General features: G+C 59.3%; 1 protein-coding gene across 2 annotated transcripts in view; it reads right to left on the minus strand.

Moving 5' to 3' along the window:
- Positions 1-554: 554 nt before the first annotated feature.
- sema3h (sema domain, immunoglobulin domain (Ig), short basic domain, secreted, (semaphorin) 3H) overlaps positions 555-27,713 on the minus strand; it is a 39,548-nt gene continuing 12,389 nt past the window's right edge. The window contains exons 3-17 of one of the 2 annotated variants that reach the window (XM_088637127.1): positions 25,992-26,054; positions 25,196-25,315; positions 20,742-20,835; positions 17,860-17,979; positions 16,026-16,180; positions 15,077-15,191; positions 10,383-10,452; positions 9,291-9,435; positions 8,679-8,898; positions 7,755-7,843; positions 7,499-7,540; positions 6,844-6,998; positions 6,692-6,753; positions 5,998-6,140; positions 555-4,928 (exon numbers count right to left, since the gene is read on the minus strand). In XM_088637127.1, coding sequence (XP_088493253.1) covers positions 4,476-4,928; positions 5,998-6,140; positions 6,692-6,753; positions 6,844-6,998; positions 7,499-7,540; positions 7,755-7,843; positions 8,679-8,898; positions 9,291-9,435; positions 10,383-10,452; positions 15,077-15,191; positions 16,026-16,180; positions 17,860-17,979; positions 20,742-20,835; positions 25,196-25,315; positions 25,992-26,054 — 2,046 coding nt within the window. In that variant the 3' untranslated portion in view covers positions 555-4,475. Of the gene's footprint in view, positions 4,929-5,997; positions 6,141-6,691; positions 6,754-6,843; positions 7,002-7,498; positions 7,541-7,754; positions 7,844-8,678; positions 8,899-9,290; positions 9,436-10,382; positions 10,453-15,076; positions 15,192-16,025; positions 16,181-17,859; positions 17,980-20,741; positions 20,836-25,195; positions 25,316-25,991; positions 26,055-27,713 lie in introns of both variants that reach the window. The other variant, XM_088637126.1, reaches the window with a different exon arrangement.

The following is a 27,713-nucleotide window of genomic DNA, read 5'->3' on the forward strand; positions in this document are numbered from 1 at the left end:
CACCCACCCCCCCTGTGAGCTGCGTGCTTGTGCTGTTACAGTACGTGTTATTTATTCAACATGGCACCTACACTACCTGATCTTACAGCGGGAACACTCGTCCTGTCCTGGTGCTATACCGGCTTATACAGTATCTTATTATATCTTACCTTGTAAAATGTTTCATATACCTTGTCTCATGAGATCTATTACATACAAAGTCTTGTATCTGGTTGTCCAGTGGTCGCCGCAGCGGCTGCAGAGGAAGCTGTGGCGTTAACCCCTGAATTGCTGCTTCCTCCTGGTGCTCGTGGGTGACTCTCTGACCGGGACGCCTGCAGACTGGATGACAGGACCCTGCCAGCAGTCGGGCAACCCCAGTGCCCTGGAACAGCTGAGGCAGCTGGGAAGGCAGGCTAGGAGTCCCATGCTGTCTCTCTCCCTCCGGCGGGTCCCGGGTCACAGAGACCGGCTCATCTCAGACCCCCCCCAGAGAGACACCGCTCATCTCAGACCCCCCCAGAGAGACAGAGAGACACCGCTCATCTCAGACCCCCCCAGAGAGACAGAGAGACTCGTGAAAAACACTTTATTACACAAGAAAAGCATCCTGACACAGAATATTGTTAAAGAACAGAAACTCTCAGACACTACAACTTAAAAATAATCAAATTAAATACGTAATCTTTTTCTTTAGCGTACCTACCACACAATAAGGTACTAATAATCTTATGAAGAACATGACAACAATTATTATTAATAAAATTAACTTATAATTACCAAAGAGGAATTTTTATGTCAGCTCATCAGACTGCAGGCAAGCCTTTTTGCATTTACACAGCGTAAATGAGGTCAAAGAGCCAGCGATTAATTCAGAGTCAGCGTGCGAAGCTCTTGTTTAGTCTGATGCTCTCCACCTTTTGTCAGGCCCAGACGTCAGACCGCGATTCCCAGGTCTGAGCTGTTTTCCGAGCACCGGGGTCTGGGCAAGACGTGGTTTCACGAAGCCCCCTTGAAGTCTGGGAGCGAGGGGCCGGGCTGAGTCACGTCAACAGCTATTCGAAGCCTGACTCTGACACAGGCGGGCTGCTTCATCCACCACTTCAAAGCGAATTTAAAAACAAACGAAGCCAGCTGAAGTTTAAAACATAACACCCCCCAGCCTTTAATCATCTTTTCCTCGCGCGTCGCGGAAACCTCCTAAAACTCTTCATTCCTCTGACTCCTGGCCCTGCCATTCCATTCCTGGAGTGTGGAATGTCCGGAATTCTGGGAACAGCTCTGCGACACAGTCACGGATTCCCACCTGCCCTCGGTGTCCGCTGCTGCAGGTCCTGGGGCTCAGGACCGGCCAGACAGCAGGGCCTGGAGCAGACGACTGCCGTGGGGTTCGGAATCAATGAGCCCTCATGGGACGTGAGGAGTCGAGCAGGCCGGCAGCATTCTGCACCCCGCGCACACGCGCACATACGCACACACACACTCCCTTCCTTTCACGAGCCGAGCTCACTGCCAGGGCGCTCAAATTGCATGCAAAAACCAAGTAGCTAGAAACCCGAGCCAGAGTCCTCAAGAGCATTAACCTCCGGATAATCTGTTCAAAATGCCAAATCTGCTTTGAGTTCTGGTTTGCTCTCTGTTTTCGTAATGGGATTCGATAGCTGGCAGGTCAGTGCCAGAGGGGTCTGAAGGAGACGAATGGCTGCACTTTGAAGATCAGGCTCCCAGCAGCCTTGTGGTGGTTAACTGGCAGTCGACGGCGAATTGGCACAGCTTGGCCTGGTAGTGCTGCCAGGTGTGTCTGTCATGGCACAGGGGGAGAGAGCTCCGCCCTTCCTGTGCCAGAGCAGAGCCGGGCTCACCTCGCCCGTGGTGGGGCGGTGCTGCGCACTGAGCCCCCGCCAGAAGCTCTTCTGCAGAGAGGTTGAGCAGAGGGCGCTGAGCAGCCTGGAGTGAACTGGCACCCAGCACCCAGCTGGCCCTGAGAGCCACTGGCACACGGGATAGAAGCTGATAGGCACTGCCAGGCTGCTCGAGACCAGAGAAGGGGTGTTCGTACAGTCTCCCCAACCTCCTGGAGCTGATCCAACTACGCTATTGGGTTTCCGAGACAATAAAAATGAAAGGGATTTTGCAAAGAAGCAGGAAGCTCCCAGGCAGGGGAGGAAGATCCCTGTCCAGGACGTCCCGTGGCTTGTGTAACAAGGGGAAACCGCAAGCTCAGAGCAAGCAGCTGCACTGAGCACTTCTAATCACAGGGCGAGCGTCTGCTTCTCAACAGACACGCCTCTTGGCAAGGGCACAGTCACTTCTGAGAGCGCGGCAAAGCTCGCCCAGCCAGCTCAACAGCAGGGGGACACAGCAGCATCACAAAGTGGAGAGGCACACGAGCCCAAGGAAAGCACAGCAAAGCAGCCTCAAAGATACCCAACATCCCAATTCCACTCAGCACAGCGCCTCCTACAGGTCCACATCTCAAAACATCTCAAAAGCTCCTACGTGCGCCGGTCTCAGCTGACTGCTCTCGGCCCCACTGCGCCGACAGGGCCGGCGGCCGGGCGAGCAGAGCAGGACGCAGGCCGGCTCTCCGAACTGCACCTGGATTATGGGGGGGACCCCCCCCAGAGGCCCCGTCTGCAGTGCGGCCTCTCGGAAACTCCTCTCTACTGTCATCGTGTCCTTAATGAACCGTTAGCCTTAGCACAGGTGACGGAGATAAAAACACCTGCGTCTGCATGTCTCATCCAGCGTGCTCACTGGGAGTATCGAACCCCCCCCCTCACCCACCCAGAATCTGCCTCTGCCGGTCACTGGCTTTCTCCCTGGGCCGGACGTGTCTCGGGAAGTGAGAGGAGCGACTGTGACCCCGACGGGCTCGTAGTCGGAGCTGCAGGCACAGCCCCGGAGACAGCGCCAGAAGAGGGGGTGCACACATTGCTACCAGCTGACAGAGGCTGCCGTTCAAAGCGCCTGTAACTCCCCTCCCAGGCCAGCTTGGAACCATTTCCCTGGTGTTTCTGGCAGAGAGCTGCGGGGCGCCGTGGTTACAGGCCCCCCCGCCGCCTTCAGAACCAGCCGGCTCTCTCTGCAGCTCGGCCCAGAGCCACGTGCTCCCAGGGCTTTGAAGGCGGGGAGCCACTGAGTCAGCGGTGCAACGCGAGCTCCAGACCAGCGCCCCGCAGAGCTCGCTCCAGAAGCTGTAGGCCACAGCGCGTTACCTCTGAGCGGAGGCCCCGCCGGATAGGGGCAGGCGTGGCTACAGCAGGGGCGCCAAGCGGGCAGGGCCTGCAGAAACAGCTCAGCCGGTGTTCGGATCAGAACGGGGTCAAGCTGAGTCCTGCCAGAAAGCACTTTTCCACAGGAATTTGAGCTCCTAAAGAAACATTCTCCGCGCAGGGCCGATATATACTTCACACCAGAGCCAAGCTCTCTGATTCATGACTGAGGTATCTCTGACCACGTGGCCTTTCAATTGGCCTTTCCTGCTGGAACATCTTGAACGTGTTGCAGCACAATCACGTGCCCGCAAGCCTCCTCAGTCAGGCAGTAGGCTGCTATGCTGAGAAACAGCCCTTGTCAATATGGCTGTAAACGGCGTCGGACTCAGGGACTCTCTCTATCGGAGCTCTGCTGGACCTCGGTACTGCTGAGCTTTTCCAGAATATCTTCTGCTCGGCTCAACAGTGCGACTGGTATTTCAGCACTTTCCCCCACTGGTGCAGCAGCTTCTCTGTGCGGGTGAGTTAAAAGTCTGGAAATAAATACCCCGCCCAACAGCGTGCTGTTGAAATGCGTCACTGCCCCCAGCACAGGCCACAGTGCTGCCCAGCCACACACGACAGCGGATTCCACGATCCTCGGATTCTCCAGAGCTCACGGAGAGCCGCCACCTGTCCGCCTGGAACGCCCACCAGCTGTGCAGCGGAGCATCTGCTGCACCAGCACCTCCTGGCAGATAGGGGGAGCTGTAGCGCAATCCTGCCGCCTTCCCAGGGCACAGTACCTCTGTCTCCTGCCTCCTCCGAGTCTCGTACCGATCGGCCAAACACAGTATTGCAGGATGGGAGCCGGGACCCCGAGCCACAGACTAAACTAGTGAGTGGAGGAGCATGAAAATAAATAGAGATATACATGGGGGTTTTTTTCCCGAAAACAAACGAAAAGATAGTCAAGCAGCAGTGTAGCTGAGAAGTGCGGGCCTCATGGGGCTCTTTTAGAAACTTCCTGATCCTCTCTGCTGGTGTAAGACACCCTGACAGCCCCCAGTACCACCACAATATAGGAAAGGGCACCCCCCCCCCCCCACCACCCCCGCAGGAGGGTCCCCAGTCGCTCGTGCTCTCCCACCCCACCCCCCAAGTACCCCGCTGGCTTGGCTGATCGGGGAACCCCGTTTTCCAGAGCTCGGTCTCGGCACCCCACACCCCGGCGCCAGCTGGTCTGACTGTGGGCACCCCCCTGTCCCGTGCCAGGGCCGCCGCGGCCGCCCAGGGTCGCTAGACGCTGCGCGGGGACCTCAGGGCCACGGGTTCCGGCCTGCTCCTGCTCTTCCTCCCTCCTCCTCCTCCTCCTCCTCCTCCGCCCCCGTTGCTCCCGCGGCCCCCGTGGCCCCCCTGGCCCCCCGCTCCAAGGCGCCACTTCTTGCGGTTCTTCTTCTTGCCCGCGCGGCCCCAGACCTGCTCGCAGTACAGGTCCATCTTGGAGGGGGAGGGGGAGCTGATGAGGTTCATGACGTCCTGGTACCAGAGCTGCTGGGGGTAGGTCAGCGGGGCGGGCGGCGCCGGGGGCTCGGCCCGGGCGGGGCTCAGCACGGAGAGGCGCACCCTCACCGCGGTCCAGCGGAAGCCGTGCTCCTCCAGCTGGCAGTGGTAGATGCCGGAGTGGGCCGGCTCTGCTCGGCGGATCAGAACCCCCCTGTCGATCAGCACCAGCTGCTCCCCGGAGGTCACCTGGACGCCAGGCAGAGACACACGGAGAGGCGGGGCTCAGCGCCGCGAGCTCGGCTCACACGGGCCTTCGCCGCGGGCGTGCCAGCGCCAGGAATTCCCCGCTCCTGCCCGGAAACCCTCTCCTGCTCTCAGTGAGGCCTGCAGTCGGGCGGCGGCGCCGGAGAGGGCAGGCACAGTGTCGGAGCATTTAGAGTTCATGCAGGACGAGTTTAAATACGTTTTGAAGAGCACTGCTCCTTGTGGGCTGTTTCCTAGCGCTTTTGGCCATATGTATCCAGGCCTGGGAGGTCACCTGGTTACTGCCTGAGAGTGTTTCTGTCCTGAATGTGAAGGTCTGTGTGCACTGCAGGCGTGTCTGTGATGTGGGCACATGCCTGTTGCTGAATCGGCCGATCTGTGCTCTGCACGGACGTGCCCCTGATGTGTTTCTGTGTAGTTCTGCTCTCTTCATGTATTAAGGGTGTGTCCAGATCCTGTGTGGGTGTATCTGTGGGCAACATGTCATTGTCACAATGTGCGGCGTGGTTGTGGGTGTGTCTGTGTGATATAGGCATATCTTTGTGTGTTATAGGCATGTCTGTTTACAGTGTAGGGTGGTGGTGTGTGATGATCCGAGCGTGGCTAATGCAGTATGGGCGTGTTTGTCCGTGGGGTGTGTCTACCAATGGTGTAGGTGTGACTGTTTGCAATGTGGGCGTGACTATGTGTGATGATACGGGTGTGGCCACCACCGTGTGGGTGTGGTTATGTGTGGTACAGATGTGTCTGTTTACAGTGTGGGTGTGGTGATGAATGGTATGGGTGTGACCATTTGCAGTGTGAGTGGACCTGGTTATGTACAGTATGGGTGTGTCTATTTGCATTGCAGTGTGGGTGTGGTGATGTATGGTATGGGTGTGTCTGTGTGCAGTGTGGGTGTCTCTATTTGCACTGCAGTGTGGGTGTGGTTATGTATTGTATGGGTGTGTCTGTGTGCAGTGTGGGTGTCTCTATTTGCACTGCAGTGTGGGTGTGGACCCTATGTTGTCCCAGATGGGTCTCCGGGCAGTGTTTCTACATCACTCCTGACCTGGTGCAGCTCATGGTTGTTCTCGCCAGCCTCTCTGAACCAGGTGACGGCCGCGTGCCTGGACTTCGGCAGACACTCCAGGTAGGTGCTGTTGCCCTCGGCGACCACCATCACCCTCTCTTCCACCTCCACTTCCAGGGCAGCTGGGACAGACAGAGACCCAGAAATTAGTCAATACAACTATTACAAAACTCAAAGTTACACTGAAGCCCGAATAACGGTGCATTCAAAGAGCTCAACCCAACCAGAAGACGTTTACGACAGATTGGCGGAGGGGATGAGTGATCTGTATTCTCCTGGAGCAGAGCTCTCTCAGAGCTGCTGTAGAAATGTCCACTTGCCTGCAATTCCAGCCCGGGCGAGAGGTTGAAACCCCCTTTAAAAGCACTAATCACACCTTATTGATGCTAACAGCGTGTTTCACACAGTCCCACGCGGCCTCCTGACCTCCCTTTTGCCCTCCCCCCACACAAGGAGCAAGAATTCACCACTTCACCCGCGACAGGCTAGTGACCGCTTCTCGCTGCCCGTGAAGGGCGCTCAAGGGGGTCAGCTGCCCTGGGCGCCCCGGCCTGTTCACCTCCAGGGGGGTGAGTTGAGCTGCAGCGGCTGACGGCGGTGAGCAGGCGATGGGAGAGGAGAGGCGCCCAGGGTCGCCACACACACAAGACAAAACCACTCTCGGGGTGCTCACCTCCCTGTCTCATGCACTGGGTCAGCGGGTCCCTGGTCACTCCCGCCTGCCTCGCGTTCCTCCTGCCAACACAACGCATGGCCCCCGTCAGCTGGCTCCGCCCCGGCCTTCCGGGCACCGGGCAGCGACCAGGGCGGCGGCGCCAGGCTCACCTGCGGGCGAGCGGCACGAAGGGGCTGCAGGAGGTGCCGTCCCAGGTGCAGTAGGGGTCCCGCGCCAGGCAGCACTCGGCGCAGGCCTGGCCGTACAGATCACACTGGTACAGCGCCAGCTGGGCAAGGCCTTCCCTGGAGCCAACGTACAGCCACTGCTGCGGAAGGGAACGGCCGCCGCGTTAGTGCCCTATCTCCACAGACGCGCGGACTGGGCGCAACACTCGCAGAAGGAGACCCCAGGCCTGAGCCCCGAGGATCCTCAGGCGCCCTGATCAGGTCAACCCGGCGGACTTCTTCAGAACCGACAGGGAAACACGAGCCAGAGGACTCAAGTGGAAACTACAGGGTGCGGAGAGTTTACCCAAAGGGTGGGTGGGGGTGTGGAACAAGCTGCCCAGCCACGTTGTTCCAGCCGATTCTTAGCTGCCAACTACCAAAGAAGTTAGGGGCGTCACAGGGCCTCCACTCGTTTCCACATCTTTCTAAATGTTTTTTTTGAGCAGAGTTCGTTCAGAAAGCTAGCCAAGTGATTCTGCCCTGCAGTAAGAATGGGCTGTTCCAGGGCCCGCGGGCCAGTCCAGCACGGCCCGGCACACCGCAGACCCCAGGGAGAGGAGCAGGCTGGGGCTGCGATCAAGGGGGGGAGTCTTACCCGTTTCTTGGACAGCGTCATCGCCGTGATCGCAGACTGGTCCTGCACAGAGGGAAGAGGAGGAAGGGCTTTACAGACTGTTCTGCACACTCAGTCAGACAGCACGTATAGTGTGTCATGCCTCTCGATGACCACAGCTATCTAGGGCAGGCCGACGGCACAAGGGACAGACATGTAGAGACGCTGACGGACAGGTATATAGTCAGGCAGGTGAACAAACAGGTAGACAGGTGGACAGACAGACAGTCAGACGAACCTTGAAGACCTGCAGCTCCTCCAGAGTGATCTCCTGCTCGCCCTCCTGTCCCTGGGGCAGATGGATGGCCTTCAGCACCAGCCCAGAGTCTGCAAAATCCACACACCTCCGTTACTCTCACCAGCGCCTGCAGGGCTCGTTAAAAACACAGCGTGACCCGAGGGCCTGGCATCTCTGAGCCAAGGTGGGAGTGAGTTTTATTGCTTCCCGACCTCCTGTAAACATGACCCTTGACCTCAGCAACAGGGCGCTCAGACACCTCAACAAGAAGCCCCTTTGTGGAATGTAAACACAGCAACGAGCCTGTTTTAATTGCAGGCTGCCACTGTGTGGGCTGTCAGTGGGCCTTGTCACCATCAGCCCTCATTAACACCCTGAGTCGCATTCATCACTGTCTGGGGCGACAGGCCTGCTGATCGGGGGGAGCCTGACAATCGCCAGCCTGGCAGGGGGTGACCACTGCCGTTTCCTTCACAGCCTGGACTGAAAGTGCGATAAACAGAGGTGTGACTCAGACCTCGTCCGCTTTTCCACTGCAGACCGACCTCTGGCTCTTCTCCTGAGAAAAAATGCTTTCTTGCCTCACTTATACAGGCAGCACGGTGGCCCCGGGTTCAGTTCCAGACCTGGGGTGCTGTCTGTGTGGAGTTTGCATGTTCTCCCCGTGTTCCTGTGGGGCTCCTCCCACAGCCCAGAGACAGGCTGGTGGGTTAACTGACTTCTTGGGAAAATTGGCCCTGGTGTGAGTGCGTGTTTGTGCTTATCTGCCCTGTGATGGGCTGTACCCCGCCTTGAGCCCTTCGATTGCTGGGATAGGCTCCTGCTCCCCCGCCACCCTGAACTGGATAAAGCTTTTTCGCCAATGGGTGGACAGTCTCGTTCATGCACCGACGTTCACACCGGTCTCACAGAGCAGGCACTGACCCGTGCCGATGAACAGGACGTCGTACTGCCCGTCCACAGCCTCCACGTGATCCACCGCCAGCCGCGTCAGCTTGTACGGCACCCCCACCCGCACCAGCAGGGGGCGCCGGTGCACAGGGTACACCGCCTCGTACATCAGCGGGTGCGTGCGGCTGAAGAAGATGACGTCATCAGGGTAATCCCGCGTCGACCTGTAGCCTCCGTAGGTCTGGCTGGGGCACTGGGGAGCAGAGAGCACAGGCAGGCCGCGGGCATGAGGGGGCGTGGGCCTGAACAGCAGACTGTAACCCAGCAGACATCGCGTGCCCTCCCTCCACAAAGTCTTCCCTGGCCCTAACCCTGACCCCAGATCACCTTGAACCTTCACCCTTATCTTTCACCCCTGACCCCCAGCAGCTGGAGCAGCCCCGATCCCTATAGCCCCGGCCCTGACCCCCAGCAGCTGGAGCAGCCCCGATCCCTATAGCCCCGGCCCTGACCCCCAGCAGCTGGAGCAGCCCCGATCCCTATAGCCCCGGCCCTGACCCCCAGCAGCTGGAGCAGTCCCGATCCCTATAGCCCTGGCCCTGACCCCCAGCAGTCGGACCGCGGGGTGCGGAGAGGCGTACTCACAGTGCCCGGCCGGGGGAAGGGGACCCTGCCCGTGTACTCCACCCACTTGTACTGCGGCCCCTCCTTGTGGGAGAAGTGGCCCTTGAAGGCCGCGGCGATGTCCTGCATCCTGTACACGCACACCGCCGAGCCGTTCAGGACGTCGCTGCAGGGGCGAGAGGGGCAACAACGGGGTCCCATCACTGGGCCTGCTCGGGCAGCACGGGCGCCACGCCCCCCAGGACTTTCAGGTCATCGCCATGACGGGAGGTGCGTCCGTTTTGGGACCTCGGCTAAGCGAGGAGGAGGGGTTCCCTGTCCAGACAGGAGGTGTCCCACTACAGCGGGGTGATGTAGCTGGCGGTCAGACTGACCGCGGTGTACGCAGTCTGGAAGGCCCGGCCCGGCCCGAGCACCGCCAGAGAGCCGCGCAGCGTGTTCCCCATTCCGGCTGAAGCGCAGAGTCGGGGGACCACCTTCGGGGCTCGAGCTCGGCCTTACTCTTACGGCCTGGAATCACAAGAGCCCTCGGGGCGTCGGCGGCGCGTGGCAGCGTCTCGTGGCGCGTGTCCCAGGGCCGGCGGCCATCACAGATCACACGTGAGCCCCCCCAGATGTTACCGAAAAGGAATTGGCAGGATACTCCTTAACAACCACCACAGCAAACAGACGCTGCTGCCAGAACCCGAGAGCGGAGCCTGTGTGGACCTTCACACACAGCAGGGCCTCCCACTTTGCGGGGGGACACTCTCCCCGAACTGCCGCTCGCTCGTGAGGTTCACTCCCTCAGCCCGTCAGCACGAGCGCAGGAGCAGCTGGGGCAGAGGGATCCCGGCCCACAGGGAGGGGCGAACTACCAGTCTTACACCTTCCTGACCTGTTTGTAATGGAGTATCAGACCTCACAGGAGCAACAGGGTGTAAAGTACGACCTCTCGCCAAGTTTTATCTGATCTGAACTGGATTTAGATGGGGTTTGTATAACCAGCGACAGAGTGCAGGGCCAACAGAGTCCTGTCCGAGACAGACGCCGAACTGCCCTGTGTTCTGTGGAGGTGACGGCGCAGTGACTGGCTCTGTCCAGGGGGGCGGTGCTCAAGAGGGAACAGCTTACCTGGACGTAGTGAAGAGACCGTAGATGAGGGGGTTGGCCTTGTCCTTGCCCTGAAGAATGAAGACGTCCTCTGTGGGGGGAACAGGGGAAGAAGGGGTGTCAGCTCAGCTCCAGCAGAGCCACTGTAAGAACAGCTGCACCCAGATCCTAATTCACAACATCTCGTCCGAGTGCAGGCAGGCAGTTTAATAGCCCAGTGCCTGTAACAGGTCAGGGCCTGGACTCTGAACTAGAGAGTGCCATGAGCTGTGAAGTAAACACACGGTATAAAAGCAGGACACAGCCTCTTCCTGCTCACTGTCCGCGTCAGAATCCAAACACAAGTTCCAGGGGATCTCCTCCGGCTCACAGAGGAGGGATCCCTTTCCAGGAGGAGTTCCCTAAGGACCCCGACTTCGAAATGAACAGGATGCGCGGGATGGGTGCGCACTGGGAGCAGCGGGGTGCCGTGTCCCCGGGTCCACTGCTGACCCCCTGGCACCCCTCCCTGCCCGTTCCGCTGTGCTCCGCGGTTTGTCGCGGAACGGGCCGCCAGGATGGAAGCTGGAAAGAAAAACAGAGGTCGACAGAGGCCCTGTGTGCTGTTTCCACATCGGAATACAGTAATCATGGCAACTGTGGCATCCTGCTGGCCACACCGCCTTCGCTCAGGGAAAAGGCCCGGCCTATAAAAACGGCTCGTTTTCGACGTCTGTTTTCCATTTCTGGAAGGAATGACCCGAGACTCCCAGGCGAACGGCACGCCGCCTGACTCCCGGCGGTGTTTTTGTTAATCCCGCGTCTGTTTTATTTTTGGGCAGTGCGAGGTGGCCTTCGCCCGGCGCTCCGGAGGGCAGACCCGGGTTCTGCCTGACCTGGCCCAAGCTGGGCTGAGACCGCACGAGCCGAGAACAGGCCCCTCTCTCTCAGAGGAGCGGGGCGCGGCGTCGCCATGGTTTTACGACGGCGTGAAGAGCCCGAAGGGGGAACCCCAGCCAGGATTCACCCCCTGACCCCAGCAGACACAACACCGCTACTGTGCAGCTCGGCCTGCTCGCGCTCCTGAAAAGGAGCTATGTTTTTCACTGGCGCTCAGTGCTGTTTCCCTGCAAGGTCAGGGAGAGCCAGTCCGTCAGTCAGTCAGCCCCCCCCGGCAGGACGGGCCCGTGTGGGCCCACTGCCGCTCACCCCCACGGGGACTGGGGCGCGGAACGCCGGGCTGGCATTCCTGACCATCCACAGCGTGCCGGCGGGCGGAATCGGATCGTGGGGCTGTGGCCGGGGGGGTGTCACAGGATTCCCGTTCAGCCTCTCCGAGCTGCTCCACAGAAAGACCAGTCTAGCGGAGACAGCCCAGCGCACTCGTGACAGACTGCCACTGGTGTGCGGAATGAAGCACCGAGCCGCACCAGGGAGGCTGACATGACAGGAAATTTCACCATTTCCTTCACCACGCAGGGCGACAACCCAGCCTAATAACGGGGAGCTCTGACTGGCCTGATCCTCCTCCCTTCCTGCATCGCCAGTTACACGCGTTGAGGAGCTGATTCCCCTGGTGCAAGATGCTACTTTATCCTGCAGTCAAGCCTCCCTCGAACCTTGCGCTGCAGTCTCGCCTGCGTCTCTCCCCTTTCCCGGGTCACTCTCCGGGAGCCAGAGGCAGGTCTCCTCCACGCCCGCCGCGATCAGAACGGGCTCGGTCCGCTCTCCAGGTTCCGTGGGCCGCCTGTTGTCATGCCCACCAAACCAGCCCCTCTCTGAATCGCGCTGGGCTCCGAATCCCCTAACGAGCCCCCGTTGAATGGAGCCCCTCCAGAGCTCTCCATGATCCACGCTATCCACTCTGCGTGTGAGCAAGAGAAGAAAGGCTGCTGTGATTGCTGACCGCGGCACTCCACATTCCTAAATGAATCCCCGCCACGCTGGGTGGGCTCGGGACGGCCCCCACCCCCGCTGCAGTCCTGGGAACAGCTTGACGTTGCCCAGCACCTGAAGTACCTAACTAATGAGCGCGTGCCAATTAACCCAGCCCTGACCCGCCGCGCCGGCGCGCCCGAGGACAGTCGAGCTTTTGAATGCGCGGAAGGCTGTTCGGAAGCAGCGTGTCTTCAGGCTCCTGGTCGATTCTCCCCGGCTGCCCCGCTCTCCCACCTGAGCGGCCCGCGGGGAGGGAGACGGAGGCAGACCACACACAGGCAGGCGGCCCTGACAGGGGAGCTTTCCCAGCCTGCCCGCGCTGCCCTGGGGTTTTCCAGGGAACTGCGGCTCTCTCCCTGCTGCGTGCCCTGCAGCTCTCACTGGGGATCCGGGCCCTGCTGAGAGTGAGAGTGTGTGTGTGAGTGTGAGAGTGTGAGAGTGTGAGTGAGAGTGTGTGTGAGTGTGTGTGTGTGTGAGAGTGTGAGTGTGAGAGAGTGTGAGTGTGAGTGTGAGAGAGTGTGAGTGTGTGTGTGAGTGTGTGTGAGTGTGTGTGTGTGAGAGTGTCTATGAGTGTGAGTGTGTGTGTGTGAGTGTGTGTGTGAGAGTGTGTGTGTGTGAGTGTGTGAGTGTGTGAGTGTGTGAGTGTGTGTGAGTGAGTGTGTGTGTGTGTGAGTGTGTGTGAGAGTGTCTGTGAGTGTGTGTGAGAGTGTGTGAGTGTGTGTGTGTGAGTGTGTGTGTGAGTGTGTGTGTGAGAGAGAGTGTGAGAGTGTGTGTGTATCTGTGTGAGCTTGTGTGTGTGTGTGTCAGGCTGTTATCTCAAACGCCTCTGTCCTCTCACAGATTTCGCTCCATGTTGTGAAAACAATTGTCTTGAGCTGCTGAGACAGATCCCCTCGTCCCGCAGGGAGGCCCTGTCCCTCCAGGCTGGCAGGCGCGGGGGGCTGGGAGATAGGGGCGCAGAGGGACAGCCCCCCGCCAGGTGTCCTGCCCATCCTGCAATCAGGGCAGCGGGGGAGGGGGGAATGTTCACACTACTCTTTCTTTCCATCGAGGAAAAAACAACTTTTTTCAATGTTTCATTTCTGTCTGGCAGCCAGCAATCACACAGGAAATTCACCGTGTAGAAAGCAGCTCCCCTCGTGCACCTGCCACCTCCCCCCAGAGACACCTCCGCCCCGCACCCCCACTGCTCGCCCAGCGGCTCACCGATCTGTCCGGCTCACGCCTGAACCTCAGGGGGCGTTTCACCGGAGCCGTCCGAACTGTTGAACCGCGCTCAGGGGCAGAACAAGAGTGCCCACCCAGAACCGAAGCCCACGGCCCGCCACTGACGAGCCCGCGGCGCTGATCGCTTTGGAACGACGCCCGCTTGGCTCACCTGTGACTGAGTCATCTGGTGCTCATCTGATCCTTCATTAATAAGGATCTAGCAGGCCCTAATAACAGCACTACAATAGTGCGATCGGTTTTCGCTCGCTACGTTACACGATATTTCTGCCCTGGATCCAGCCCAGAGAAGCACAATCAGACACAGTTTCAGGCTCGAGGGGTGTCCTTGCGCTGGCAGGAGGAAAAACGCATTCTTCTCATGCATTCGAACAAAGGAGATTACGAGGGGAATCTGATACTTGCATTCAGAATCCTCCGGGGGCCCTGACAAATTCCACCCAGCGGACCTCTTCAGACTCGAGAGCGAAACAAGAGCCAGGGACAGGAAGGAAAGCCTCTGGGAAGTGCATCTCAAACCGAGAACACAAGTGCATTTCAAACCCTTCTTGACACAAAGGCAGGGCAGTGGGGGTCTTCGATGAAGCAGATACCCTGGTTTCTTTCTAGAAACAGCTGGATGACATCCTGGGAGCAGAAGCCAGATGGGCCTCTCTTCATGTGTAACCATTAATTCCTTTATATTCGATTTTATCTCCTTACTTTTCGGCACTGAGCAGAAGCATCAGAGCATCATTACGAGGGGGACACTGGCCCACAGGAAACAGGAAACACTGCGGGATCCAGTCTCCTCTCATGGATCTGCGATACAGTACCTGCCCCGGCCTCCCAGGAGGAGAAACCTGACTTCCCACATCGGCACTGTGGGATGAGATTCTCCGACAGCCCGACTGTCCGCTGTGGTCAGGGGCCGCTGGGAGTGTGAGACTGAACCCCCCTTCGGGGACACGCCGTGTCATTAATCACTGGCCGTCGTGCCCAGAAGATACCCTTTCCACGCAAGGCAAGACACGAGGAATTTGGCTCCCTCCCGCTCCCTGTCCTCGCACGTGAGCCCTGATGTCAGGCGAAGCCCCCCGTGCAGAGGAATGTCTCCCGCAGAGCTGGAAGACCTGCTCCTTCTCGGCGCGAAACACTGTTTCTCTTTCCCAGGCCCCGATTCGCCTGGCGGCTGCAGAGCGCTATGCCGGGGCTTGCCCACGTCCCTGCAGGCGTGCCTTCGGGACTGTGGACACCCACAGCGCCAGCCGCCTACAGAGGCGCCCCTGACTGGCGCTGCGCCCTGAGCCCTGAGCCCAGCAGCCCCCGAGGAGCGATGGCGCAGTGTTTACAAGCGGCGGAGAGCGCAGGAACACCCGAGCGGTTAGACTGGGGAGCAGGTCATTCGCCCCACCAGCTCGTCTGATGCTAATTGAGCTCGTCCGGCCCCTTCCTGGAAGACACCCGGCCTCAGCTTCAACAGCAGCTCTGGGCAGCTTGCTCCAGGCTCACGGGCCTCGGGTCGGGTCGGGTCGGGTCGAACCTGACAAGGACGCCGGCGGAAGGCGGAGGAGAGGGGTGCGGGGACTCACGCAGCAGGTCGAAATGCGTGTGGACGCCGTCGGCGCCGGGGACGGAGCAGACCAGCCGGGCCTTCAGGAAGGTGCTCCACTTGTTCACCAGGCTGCGCTGGCCGCCGATGTCGTTCTGCAACACAGAGCAGCAGCAGGTCAGGGCCAGGAGGGGCCACACGGCCGGACAGTCCCGGCTGCAGTTGTTCTATACACTATTTAACAGACCAACAAAAGACCAAGTGAAGGTGAAGTCCTCCCCGAAGAACAGAGAAGAGCAATGCAACGTTTCAGAGCATTCTCTGCCGCCACTGACGTTCCCGCTGCTGGGAAAACGGCAGGCGCAGCTGCCTCTGCTCCGATCGGCTGCGCGCTGCCCGGGAAGGTCAGAGATCAGGGCTATGGGAAGAGCTGTGTTTCCTCTCTAGCCTGCAAGCGGTGGGGCGGCAGAGAAAGGGAGCTGTCACGTATTAACCCTGTTCTCTTATTAACCCTGTTCTCTTATTAACCCTGTTCTCTTATTAACCCTCTTCTCTTTATTAACCCTGTTCTCTTATTAACCCTCTTCTCTTTATTAACCCTGTTCTCTTATTAACCCTCTTCTCTTTATTAACCCTGTTCTCTCATTTATTTATTTATTTATTTATTTATTAACCCTCTTCAAAGCCGTCTGCTCCCAGACAGGTTTTCCAGCCACCTCCTCTTCCTCCGCAGGGTCGTCCCGACAGGATTTCATCCAAAGTTTAATACTTTTTTTTTTCCCCTGTGGTCCCGGTACCAACCAGCTCAACACCCGATTTTCACCCGAAAACGGCGGGCCTCCCCCGAGCCGGGATGAACCCCCAACCCGATCCCCGTGTGGGACGGTTCCCTCCCCCCCGTCTCTGACAGCCCTGTCCCGCCCGGCCCGGCCCGGGGAGCAGAGTGGGCCCGGGAGGAGGCCGAGGAAAGGCAGGGGGCGCCACTGTACCTTGCAGACCCGGGCCACCCGCGAGTACAGAACCTTCCCCGCCGAGCCCGCCGAGCCCTCCGCCTCCTGGGCGCGCTCCGTGAAGAACACGTACACCTTGTCGTCCTCCGGGTTGCCACTCTCGGACACGGACGCCACCTTCACAAACCTGGCGTCTGAGGAGGGGGGGAGAAGGAACAGAAGAAAGATTAGGGACGACCCCCCCCCTCGAGCTCGCCTCGAGACCACGGGCCGAGAGCTCCAGGGTGTCAGCTTCAACAACAGGGCGGGGCAGCTTGTTCCACGCCCCCACCACTCTTTGGGTAAGGAAGTGCCTCCGGTGCTCAATCCACTTCCAGCTTCCACCTGCGTCCTCTCAAACGCACGAGTTATCGGACACTTGGGGTTTAGACATACAGCTTTTTCACTCAAGTGCGCTCCAAATGGACAGTGCTGCTGTGAATGGACCACCGGATTACAGCTGCCTGGCTGCTGACCTCCGTCACCCCCACACTGAGTGTACAAGACGAGGAAATGGGTTTCACAGATGAGGCTGTAAAAGGCAGCAGGTCGCAGTCAGGGAGTTAAACTGGGGTTAAAGAGCTGCTGGCCAGAAACACGGGACACGGGGGGGCCCCTGCAGGGGGGTGAGGAGCGGGGCAGAAAGACAGGTCGCAGAGGGCCTGGGCAGGGGGGTGCGGACCAGCGGATTATTATGGGACAACCAGGCCTGGGCTTCTTCCTGAAGCACTTTCGGGATTTCTCTTCCCCGTGTAGGCCACGTGCATCATTTTTCTCAACACCACACGCCCCTGATTTCACAAAGCCAAACTGAGATTTATAACCTGCCGGCTTCGGGGACTCCCGAACTAGCTGACTAGTCTGCGCGATTGATGTCACGGCGGCTGCTCTTGTGTTTTCAGTGGAGGGGTGCCTTGGAGTGCGTTATAGGTTCGGCCTTCAGGCTCGACTAACTGTCTCCTCCCTCGGGCTCCGGGGGGACAACACCTGCCAGAACATCCCGGGACGTCACCGGGAGGAGCTCCCGGAGCTCGTTAACCCCTGCAGCGCTGGGATAGGAGGCAATGCAACTCACAGCACGGGAAAAGCAGATCAAAAGAGCCTCCTGCAATCTCTCTCCCTCCCCCACGTGTGTTGCTGTAGAAAAGTCTCGCTTTTTGAGGTTCCACAAGAAAGATGGGGAGACTGAGAGCGGGGTTTTGGTTTCCACGCCCACACGCCCACACGCCCACGGACACTCGTACTGCTGGGTATTGGCTGAGAGGAGGCCAGGCCAGGCAGCACCCTGCCAGCCCCCCTGTGCTTTTCAACCAGCCTGAGTGGACAATTTACTGTCTGTGTGTGTGTGTGTGTGTGTGTGTGTGTGTGTAGGGGGGGGGCTCTTGCTCTACCCCAGTGCAGTTGCAGCAGGGTGACCTGCAGGGGGCGCTCACAGGGTGCCAGGCAGGAGCTGGAGCACACGCGCGGGGCGGTAAGGTAAATATTTGTCACTGTGTGGGCTCCAGTCGCGGGACCACCCAGTTTCCTCCAGCCTCCTCTCTCTTTCACACTTAAACACTCTCCTCAGTTACCGCAGAGGGAGGGAGGGATCCGCGTAGAGAGCAGTCCGCGTTTCGGAAGTGGCCCGAAATGAAAACTCGCGAGGGCTGTGGGTTCATTGGCCCTACGTGAACAGGGCAGCGACACGGGGGCACACTGACACTCCTCCAGCAGCTCTGGGGGGGGGAGGGGGGGGTCCCCCTCTTGCTCCACCACACCGAGAGGACACCCCAGGAATAACCCCAGCCCTGGGGCTGCCCTGGCGTCTGACCCAGCAGGTGGCGGCCTCACTCACCCTGCAGCCACTTGAAGTCGTACTGCTCCGTGCGGATCACGTGCCGGCTGCTCAGGCTCCGGAAGAAGGCCGTGTCCCGGCTCATGAAGTCGGAGGAGATACCGGCGTACAGCTCCCCATCTGCAAGCACAGGGGGGCCACAGCATCAGCGTAGGGCCCTGCAGGCTCTCCGGGGGCTCCCAGGGATCCGGCGCTCGGGGATCACGCCACACGCAGCTGCACCGACACTCCCCTTCCTGCAGGGGTCGCCCTAACTGGGCCTCCCACCTGCAGCAGCGTGGACAGGTCCGCCGGAGAAGCTCACGAGCCGCAAGAAGAATCTCACTCCTTTCTACCCCGTGTAACTCTTGTGCTGCATCGTGTAGTTACCAAAACTTACTTATTACAAAAGACGTTGTTGGAATTGAAATTTGGGTCAGCATGGTGGAGCGGAGATTTCGAATGACTGTCTCCCAGCGCTGGGGCCCTGGGTTCAGTCTGCATGTTCTCCCCAAGTTCACAAGAGTTTTGTTCAGGTGCTCTGTTTCCATCCAGAGTCCAAAGACACGCATGGGTTAATTCAGAGAACTGGCCCTGGTGTGAGTGTGTGCAATGGACTGGCGGCCCCTCCAGGATGCCTTCTGCCCATCGATTGCTGGGATAAGCTCAGGCTCCCCCACGAGCCTGAACTGCATTAATGAGGCTTTTCCTATGCAACAATGTTAAACGGCTCTGGATAAAAAGCACAAGCCAAAAGTCATTAATAATAATAATAATAATAATAATAATAATAATAATAATATCTTGAATCAATAAAGTGTTGTCAGGATAGGTACACCTGAGGGAAAACTGGATAGCTGCAGTATTTTTGCAGGTGTCCTTTCGGAACGCTCCGGGTCCTGTAAAGATGTATCTGCCCCGGCAGTGAGTTTATTTCAGCAGGGACTCTGAATCAGTGAAGCTGTAACGCTGGCGGGCGGCCACGTCCTCACCTCCCCCACACCCTGAAACAGAGACTCCAGCAGACGCAGGCTGCAGCCGCTCCACGCCAGTAACTCCCCAGGAAAACAGACGCACGCCCGTCCAGAGAAACATTCAAAACAGATCCCCATTATGCGGCGCTGGAACAGACTCTGATTTTATTCCTGCCCTATTAAAGAGTCACATGGTGTGCGGAGTGGAATTCATTGTGATGCCTTTGAAGCTCCGTGTCTTGGACTGCGCGCCAATGTGGAAAACCCCTTCTCGCAGACGGAGAGATCAGACATTGGCCGAGGAATGAGGAATGAGAACATGACATCGTCGCTAAGGCCCTGCCGAGCGCTGGCGGAGAGACGGCGGGCCGCAGGCCACAGGTGACAGAGCGGAGAGGCAGGCGTGATTCCGAAGTACCAGGCTCATGGGTACCAGCGCCAACACGCTCCAGGAGGGCTAAGGTTAGATCCTTACCCCCCTCCCGCCAGGAGCCTGAGCAAATCATCCCGTCGAGCTCTTTTCCTCTCCACTCATGGAGAGGAAACCACACGTTCATTCATTTATGGAAGTGAGAATTAAAACAAAACGCATTTTACTGTCTCTCGTTACAAGGCAGCGCCGGAGCAGAGGAGCCCACCGGCTGTGTGCCGGCCCCCCACTCACTGACGCCAGCCCTGCTGGAGCCCGGCTCGCTGCCCGGACCCCCCCCGGGGGAGAAGTGTGCCCCCGCTGCCAGGAGCTGCCTCCTCTCTGCTGCTGGGGGGGGGGGAGTTGGGGGAGAGCTCCGGTGTGTCTCCAGGAAAACATGGACAATTGCGAGAAAGATCCGGGTCTTCTGTTGCAGTGAGACTTTGGACAGCCAAAGGTAAACGATCGATTCCTCTGCCCTGCAGATCAGCGATCGGTCCAGAGCCCCCTCCTCTGCCAGGCATGTAGCCCGCGCGTCAAGGTTCACCAACCTGTGGCCCCTACAGTCCGTTCCGCTGCAGCTCTCTGGGCTAACCAGCTCATTGATTGACTCGTCGAGCCCGCTGTCATCCAATTAAGCAATCAAGGAGCTGACTGTTGCAAAACTCCGGAATGGAGCGGAGTGGCAAGGCCACAGGCTGAGTGTATAAATTTGACACCTCTGGAGCTCCGCTGTAAGCCTGCAGCGAACATCCCCTGTGAACTGTACCAGGTGTACACGCAGCTCAGTGTCTCAGATCACATCCTCCCCTCCAGCTACAGGTGTCTGTAGCTCAGTACCGGTCTTGCCGGGATGTCTATCACAGTATTGCATTACCGACTGCATCCTGTCACCTGTTCGACTGCATTAAGATGCTCTTCTGCCTGAAGCACTGGCTTGTGATGGGCTGTGCTGTCTGCCACTCCTGAGAGGAGGTGGCACCAATTCAGAAGAAAACGTGCCGCAAACTGGTTTACAAGCTGTGTGCAGGGTCTGCCTGCCCACTTCAGCGCCCGACAGACAGAACAGGCCACAGGCAGCCTCAGCTGCCCAGCAGGTCACGGGCCCGTGTTCCCAAACGCAGTCAGGGGTTACAGCTACACTCCAACAGGTCTTGAAAAAAGAAGGGAAGCTCTCCTGCCAGCCCAGGCCATGACTGATTGAGAGGCAGCCCATCCTGCTGGAAAAAACATTTTCTGGCCAAAAGAAATGAAATGGAAAGAGGAATCCTGCTGCAGCCAGGGGTACAGACGGCATCTGCAGGAGCTAGAGTGTTAAACCAGATACTCAGCATCACACACGCACACACACACACACACACACACTCGTGCATACACACACACACACTCACATACAAGCACACATACAGACACATGCACACACGTACTCACACGCACATCCATACACGCATGAACATGCACACACACACAAACCACGTATGCACACACTCACACGCGCGCACACACACACTTGCACTCACCAATGATGGCCGTGGCCGTCCTCTGGTGGGGGTCGTACGGACACTTGCCCTTCCCGCACTCCGTCTGCCCGGGCAGCAGGACCAGCCGATCGCCCTGCGGGACAGACGGACAGGTGAGTGGATGGTTCCAGAGGGGCGAACAAGCGGGCGGAGTCACACAGGGGCCGGGACTGAGCTGCACCGGGGGCTCTCCCGGTCCTGGGTCCGCTCTGTTCAAGAACTGTGGTCCTGCGCACAGAACACCGGCTCGGCTCGGCTCGGCTCGGGTGATGTCCAAGCCCGATCGGAGAGAGACTGGGGCTGAATTCCTGTACTTCTGACCCGTTTGAGGACGCCAGCGCGTTCAGTCAGATCTGGCTCGGGGAGGCCTGCCTGGGAGCGGGGGGGAGGGGTATCAAAGGCAGATGTGCTTTGTGTTTATTCCAGAATCCCCCAGACAGCCACGATCCGGCTTCGGGGACTGGATCCGAGTAAAAGGAAACCAGACATAAGACACGAAGGGAGTTTCAAAGAAACCCCCGAAATGTCACAGATGGGAACGGCGCTTGGCCGACAGATCTGTGTGGTCCAGGCCTGCTGATGACTCAATACGGGGAGGACAGTGCGGAGAGGGGAGAGCAGATTCAGTTTCAGGCTCTCCTGATGTCTGCTTCATGAGGTCATGTTTGATCGCTAACAGATGGGTTTATACTGCCGTATCAGTTACACAACTGGAGATATTTAATATTTTCTGCCCGCGTTGTCCTGTCACTTACAGTATTTCTCTTTTATCTGTCCCTTCAGTTACACTGTGAGCCGCAGATCCCCAGCGTGCTGACGGTGATGTCATCCCAGACAGACTGGGAGCGCGCTCGAGGCCAGGTCCGTCCAGGGCTCGAGGCCCGTCCAGGGCGGGCCCCTTCCAGGTGAGCGGACAGAGCCGCTCTGGGCCTTATCCTGCAGTGCCTGCTGGGGAGCAGTTTCTCACGGTTGCTCAGATGGCCCAGGGAAGAGCACACAGCAGGTGTCTGGGTTGGCCTGGTCCTGTGGCGTTACAGGAACTATCAGAGTGATATAGCGCCTCGCACAAAGGGAGGAGGAGAAACTGAGCCTGTGTGCATGAATGTGTGTGAGTGTGTGTATATGTGAGTGTGTGTGATTTGAATGTGCACACTCATGTGTTTGTGAGCGTGAGTGTGTGTGTGTGTGTGTGTGTGTGTGTGAGTGTGTATATGCATGAATGTCTGCGTGCACGTGTGTGCATGCTCGTGTGTGAGTGTGTGTCAGTGTATGTGTGCGTGCAAGAGTGTGTGTGTGTGTGTGTTTGTGTGTGCAGTGCGTTTGCCTGTGCTGCACATGGGCAAGCTCCATGAGCTGCTGCGAAACTGACTCAGGCCTGGCCTGGGCGAAGAGGCCGGTCTGTGAAGACCCTGCAGGGGAAGAGCTGCCTGCAGTGGGTTTAAATCGTCTGGATCGCGTGACTGCAGGCCTCCTCCGTTATCCCTCCCTCCCTCACCCTGCAGAGCCATGACCGAACCAGCTCAGCTGTCTGACAGGGGACAGCTGCGCGTCTCTGTCCTGGCAGACGAGCGGCCCGGACTTCTACAGCAAACAAGAGCACCGTGGCTCAGCCAGGGACAGCGTGACGCTGTGCAGCACCCAGCAACACGAGCCGGAGCCGAGTCCCTCGCTTACACAGAGAAGCAAAGAAGTTGCGCACAGAAACCAGCCCGCAGCAGCCACAGGAGCTGGGCAGCCTTCACGATCGTGTGTAAATTAATAAGGCATGGGGAGGGAAACCTTATTTCCATAAATGGATTCTCACTGCGACAAATGAGATTAATTTCCACTTACTAACAACGCGCTGAGAGGCTAATCCTCCAGGCTGTGGGAAAGCACAGAGGGATTAGGGCTCCCGGCTCAGACGGCCACCAGCACCAGCCTTCCCAGTACATCTTCTCACAGACACGCGGTGGGATCTCGGGCCCCCCCTCCCCCCAGTATCACCCACAACTGTGTGTGACACAGGTACAGAGACAGCCCCACGGGACAGATTCAAGGGGCCGGACAGGAGCGGTGCGATGAGATCCTGCGCTCATGGTGACGGTGCTGTTGGGCCCTTTAAGACCAAGACTACGACACCTCTACCAGCCTGCCAGCCACGGATGCACAGGGGCTGTCGCGCCTGGGCAGAACCCCCCCCTGCTGTTTCTGCAGCTGTGGTTAGGGGCTCCGGCTTCACACCCCGGGGGTCGCGGGTTCAAATCCCGGGTGGGTTCTCCTGTCGTTCCCCTGAGCCAGGCACGTCTCTCAGTAACACGCCCTGCTGTATCAACGGGCGCCAGCGTGAGTCGCCTTGCGTGAAAGTGGCCTTCCGCCGCGCTGAGCGGATTAGCGCTGGCGCCAGCCCCCCCCCCCCCAGCACACCAGCTGCGCACCCCTGCGCCGTGCCAGCAACACGGCCCACAAGCCTCTGCGCCAGCAGGCGAGAAACTCAGGAGACAGTGGAGCGAGTGGCCTGGCGGTGACGCTGTCATGGTGACCCACACTGAAGTGCCCTCTGGGATACATCGGTGGGCCAGCAGCAAGGCAGCATGGGAAGAAAGGCCGAGCCCGATCCAGAGCGCCGCACACTCTGACCTTTCTCACAGAGAGCTGAGCATGTCGCCCCCAGTGCCCCCTCCAGGACCGGGCACAGGGCCAAGTGGTGCCAGTGCCTGTACCAGCCACTGCTCGGCCGCCCTTAACAGCAAGCAGGGCCGGGGAGCAGGGAGAGCTGGGGCTGAGGGGGCAGAATGGGCACAGTGGGTACTGCTGGGCACTGAGGACACTGTGGGCAGTCTGGGCACTGTGGGCAGTGTGGGTACTGCTGGGCACTGAGGACACTGTGGGCAGTCTGGGCACTGTGGGCAGTGTGGGTACTGCTGGGCACTGAGGACACTGTGGGCAGTCTGGGCACTGTGGGCAGTGTGGGTACTGCTGGGCACTGTGGGCATTGGAGGGCCTGTGGGCAGTGTGGGTACTGCTGGGCACTGCGGACACTGTGGACATTGCTGGGACTGTGGGCAGTGTGGGTACTGCTGGGCACTGCGGACACTGTGGACATTGCTGGGACTGTGGGCAGTGTGGGTACTGCTGGGCACTGTGGGCATTGGAGGGCCTGTGGGCAGTGTGGGTACTGCTGGGCACTGCGGACACTGTGGACATTGCTGGGACTGTGGGCAGTGTGGGTACTGCTGGGCACTGTGGACATTGCTGGGACTGTGGGCAGTGTGGGTACTGCTGGGCACTGCGGACACTGTGGACATTGCTGGGACTGTGGGCAGTGTGGGTACTGCTGGGCACTGCGGACACTGTGGACATTGCTGGGACTGTGGGCAGTGTGGGTACTGCTGGGCCCTGCGGACACTGTGGACATTGCTGGGACTGTGGGCAGTGTGGGTACTCCTGGGCACTGTGGACATTGCTGGGACTGTGGGCAGTGTGGGTACTGCTGGGCACTGTGGACATTGCTGGGACTGTGGGCAGTGTGGGTACTGCTGGGCACTGCGGACACTGTGGACATTGCTGGGACTGTGGGCAGTGTGGGTACTGCTGGGCACTGCGGACACTGTGGACATTGCTGGGACTGTGGGCAGTGTGGGTACTGCTGGGCACTGTGGACATTGCTGGGACTGTGGGCAGTGTGGGTACTGCTGGGCACTGCGGACACTGTGGACATTGCTGGGACTGTGGGCAGTGTGGGTACTGCTGGGCCCTGCGGACACTGTGGACATTGCTGGGACTGTGGGCAGTGTGGGTACTGCTGGGCACTGCGGACACTGTGGACATTGCTGGGACTGTGGGCAGTGTGGGTACTGCTGGGCACTGTGGACATTGCTGGGACTGTGGGCAGTGTGGGTACTGCTGGGCACTGTGGACATTGCTGGGACTGTGGGCAGTGTGGGTACTGCTGGGCACTGCGGACACTGTGGACATTGCTGGGACTGTGGGCAGTGTGGGTACTGCTGGGCACTGCGGACACTGTGGACATTGCTGGGACTGTGGGCAGTGTGGGTACTGCTGGGCCCTGCGGACACTGTGGACATTGCTGGGACTGTGGGCAGTGTGGGTACTCCTGGGCACTGTGGACATTGCTGGGACTGTGGGCAGTGTGGGTACTGCTGGGCACTGCGGACACTGTGGACATTGCTGGGACTGTGGGCAGTGTGGGTACTGCTGGGCACTGTGGACATTGCTGGGACTGCGGGCAGTGTGGGTACTGCTGGGCACTGCGGACACTGTGGACATTGCTGGGACTGCGGGCAGTGTGGGTACTGTGAGCAATGCACCCTGGGGGTGAGAACCATTCTCAGAAACATTGAACTCTGTACGTTTCCAATCAAGCATCATCATGTCCTCTCCCGTGTGCTCAGGAGGGTGGCAGCGTGCAGGGCCCTGTGAAACCACGGGCGTGCACAGCGGCGCGGGCTTACCCTGAGGAAGAGCGCGGTGGGGATGAAGGCACAGCGCGGGTGGAAGGCGCCGGTCCCGCAGGCGTACAGGTGGGTGTGGTTATAGGGGTGCAGCACTCTCAGGAAGTTGGCGCAGTCCAGCTGCCAGGGAGAAGGACAGAACCTCAGCACAGCGCCCCCTGCAGGGGTCAGGGCAGTCACACACGGGCTGATGGCTCAGCCTGACGTGTCCCGCGGAGAGGAGCCGCCCGCGCGCCCCTGCATGAAAACCGCGGCCTGCGCCAGGCCAAGCCGGCTGGACTGCAGGGAAGTGGCTGGCGAAGTGCACTACAGGAGCACCAAGGGGTGCCCAGCTCAGCTCCCTTGTGGAGTTTGTAACAAACGTTCAGGAGGGATGACAACAGCCCAGTTCAGTCCGGCTCGGCTGTCAGTAATTCCCAACCACTCCCGACGTCATTTCCTGTCCTAAATACTGGACATCTCTCCCTCAGATACTTCTTTTTGCACCCCTCCTGCACCCCATCTCCCCCCTGCAGCTGCCCCTGGATCACCCCTCGCTCTGCAAGGGGTCCCAGCCTCCTCGTCCTCTGGCCAGGAGGCTTCTCAAACACTCAATAAACACTCAATACACCTCTCAGCTCGCTTCCTTCCTGGCTGTTATTATTCCGAGCGAATTAAAATTCCTATCCTGCAGCCGTGGAAACGTGCACCTTCACGGCCTCTTGCTCCCTCCCAGCGAGCGCAGGATCAGACGCCCCCTGGGCGATGTGAACAGCCAGCTTGAGAAGAGAGAAGTGGTCTCTGAGGGCTCTCTCACCTCACGGTCCTTCCCGGCCATCTCGCACTCCTCGATCCGGTCAGGGCTGGCCGGCCAGTACAGCTGCGACACAGACACACGGGCGTCAGGTGGACAGACAGACAGCACAGACCTCCATACAAACCAGAGCAGGCATTCTGGGTGACCGAGGAGGCAGACAGGCCGCGGAGCAGACGAGAGACCGGCAGACGGCTTACGATCAGCGTGCGGTCTCGCGCGAAATTGCAGGTGATGGTGTGGTTTCTGTTCGTGAGGAGTGAGGAGTTGCGCTCACACAGAGCCAGAAACTCCAGGCAGGTGCCTGCGTGGGCCGAGGAGACAGGCCCCATACTTCAGCGGCCCGTTAGAAGACACAGGAGCCTCCGGGCTCCAGTTCCTCCTGCGAACACTGCGCGGCGATGGGCTCTGCTCACACCTCTCCCAGTCCCTCTCCTCCCTGTCTGCGGGGCGGGACAGCCGGAGCTGGCTGTGGTCCGCCTGTGGCCCGACTGTGGGCTGGGTGACTTACCCAGGCTCCTCCCCCAGCGGCCCGGGCCAGAGCCCTGACCCAGACCACAGGCCCACTCAGTGAGAGGCTTCAGGAAAACATTCCTGGGTGTGGGGGGCACAGACTCCCTCTGAGGGATGGTATTCTTGGGATCTTCTCTTCCCTATTGTTGCTGTTCCCAGGTCTCCCAGCAGCCAGCAGGGAGCAGGGTGTTAAAATACCCCTTTCCCTGGGGCAGATCTCCAAGCTTGCTTGCATGGGGCTTGTTCAGGAGAGTGATTTTTAACTATTTTTAAACACCCACAGGTGCGCTACATTCACGGCGGTATCGCCGATGGGAGAAAGGACGCGAGAGGATTCAAGTGGAAAGTATGTGGAAGAGCCCTGAAGACGTCTTTACACAAAGGGTGGTAGGAGTGTGGAACAAACCGCGGGGCCATGTTATTGAAGCCCTGGCTTCTTTCAAGACACGGCAGGATGAGGTCTCTGCAGTAACTATCCTTGTGTTCTAAAGCTGACTCTCTCAATGTCTCTTCTGCGACATCATGGGGGCTGCAGGTCATGAGTCTGCTGAAGGGCAACGAGCTTCTCCCCCTGCAGGGGGGCCCCTGCCCTTTGAGCTGGGCAGACATGTGGGGGTGCCAGAGGCGTGACAGTAGGTGAGAGAGCCTGGGACAGACACCTAGAGAGAGGATTACGGCCCCCCACACACTGGGGGGTAGGACTGGGGATACCCCACAGAGAGTGGGTCCCTGTGGCTCCTGGCTGCGGGTCCGTGGGGAGTCAGGGAGAGGGGGAGAGGGGCCAGGAGGCAGGGGGCTCCAGCACGGACCCTCCCTGAGCTACTGCAGCGGTCAGCTGTGGGCAGGGAGAGAGGAGCGGGGCAGACAGACGCACCCAGGGGCCGACAGACGGATCACAAAGGCAACACGGCGCAAGCAGGAAACTCTCTCTATCCCAGCTGGAGCGCCTCTGGAATGGCAGCCCTGATCCCTGGGGGCAGACGGGAGACAGCCCCGGCCGGCTGCTCCGGTTCCGGCAGTGCGACACTGCAGGGGCGGAGAGTGGCGCTGGGCTGCAGATGGCCGACTGGGCTCTGTAATTAAAGACAGCGGCAGTCTGGCGCAGCGGCGGAGCCCAGGAATAGCCGCAGCCCTGCGGCGGGCTGTGGAGGAGCCTGTCGCACGGACTTAACTCTGTCAGCCGCTGGGGTGGAGCTGCCTCCTGGCCCTCCT

Source organism: Lepisosteus platostomus, chromosome 6 (assembly GCF_059453375.1).
Source record: "Lepisosteus platostomus isolate fLepPlt1 chromosome 6, fLepPlt1.hap1, whole genome shotgun sequence".
Classification (NCBI taxonomy): Eukaryota; Metazoa; Chordata; class Actinopteri; order Semionotiformes; family Lepisosteidae; genus Lepisosteus; species Lepisosteus platostomus.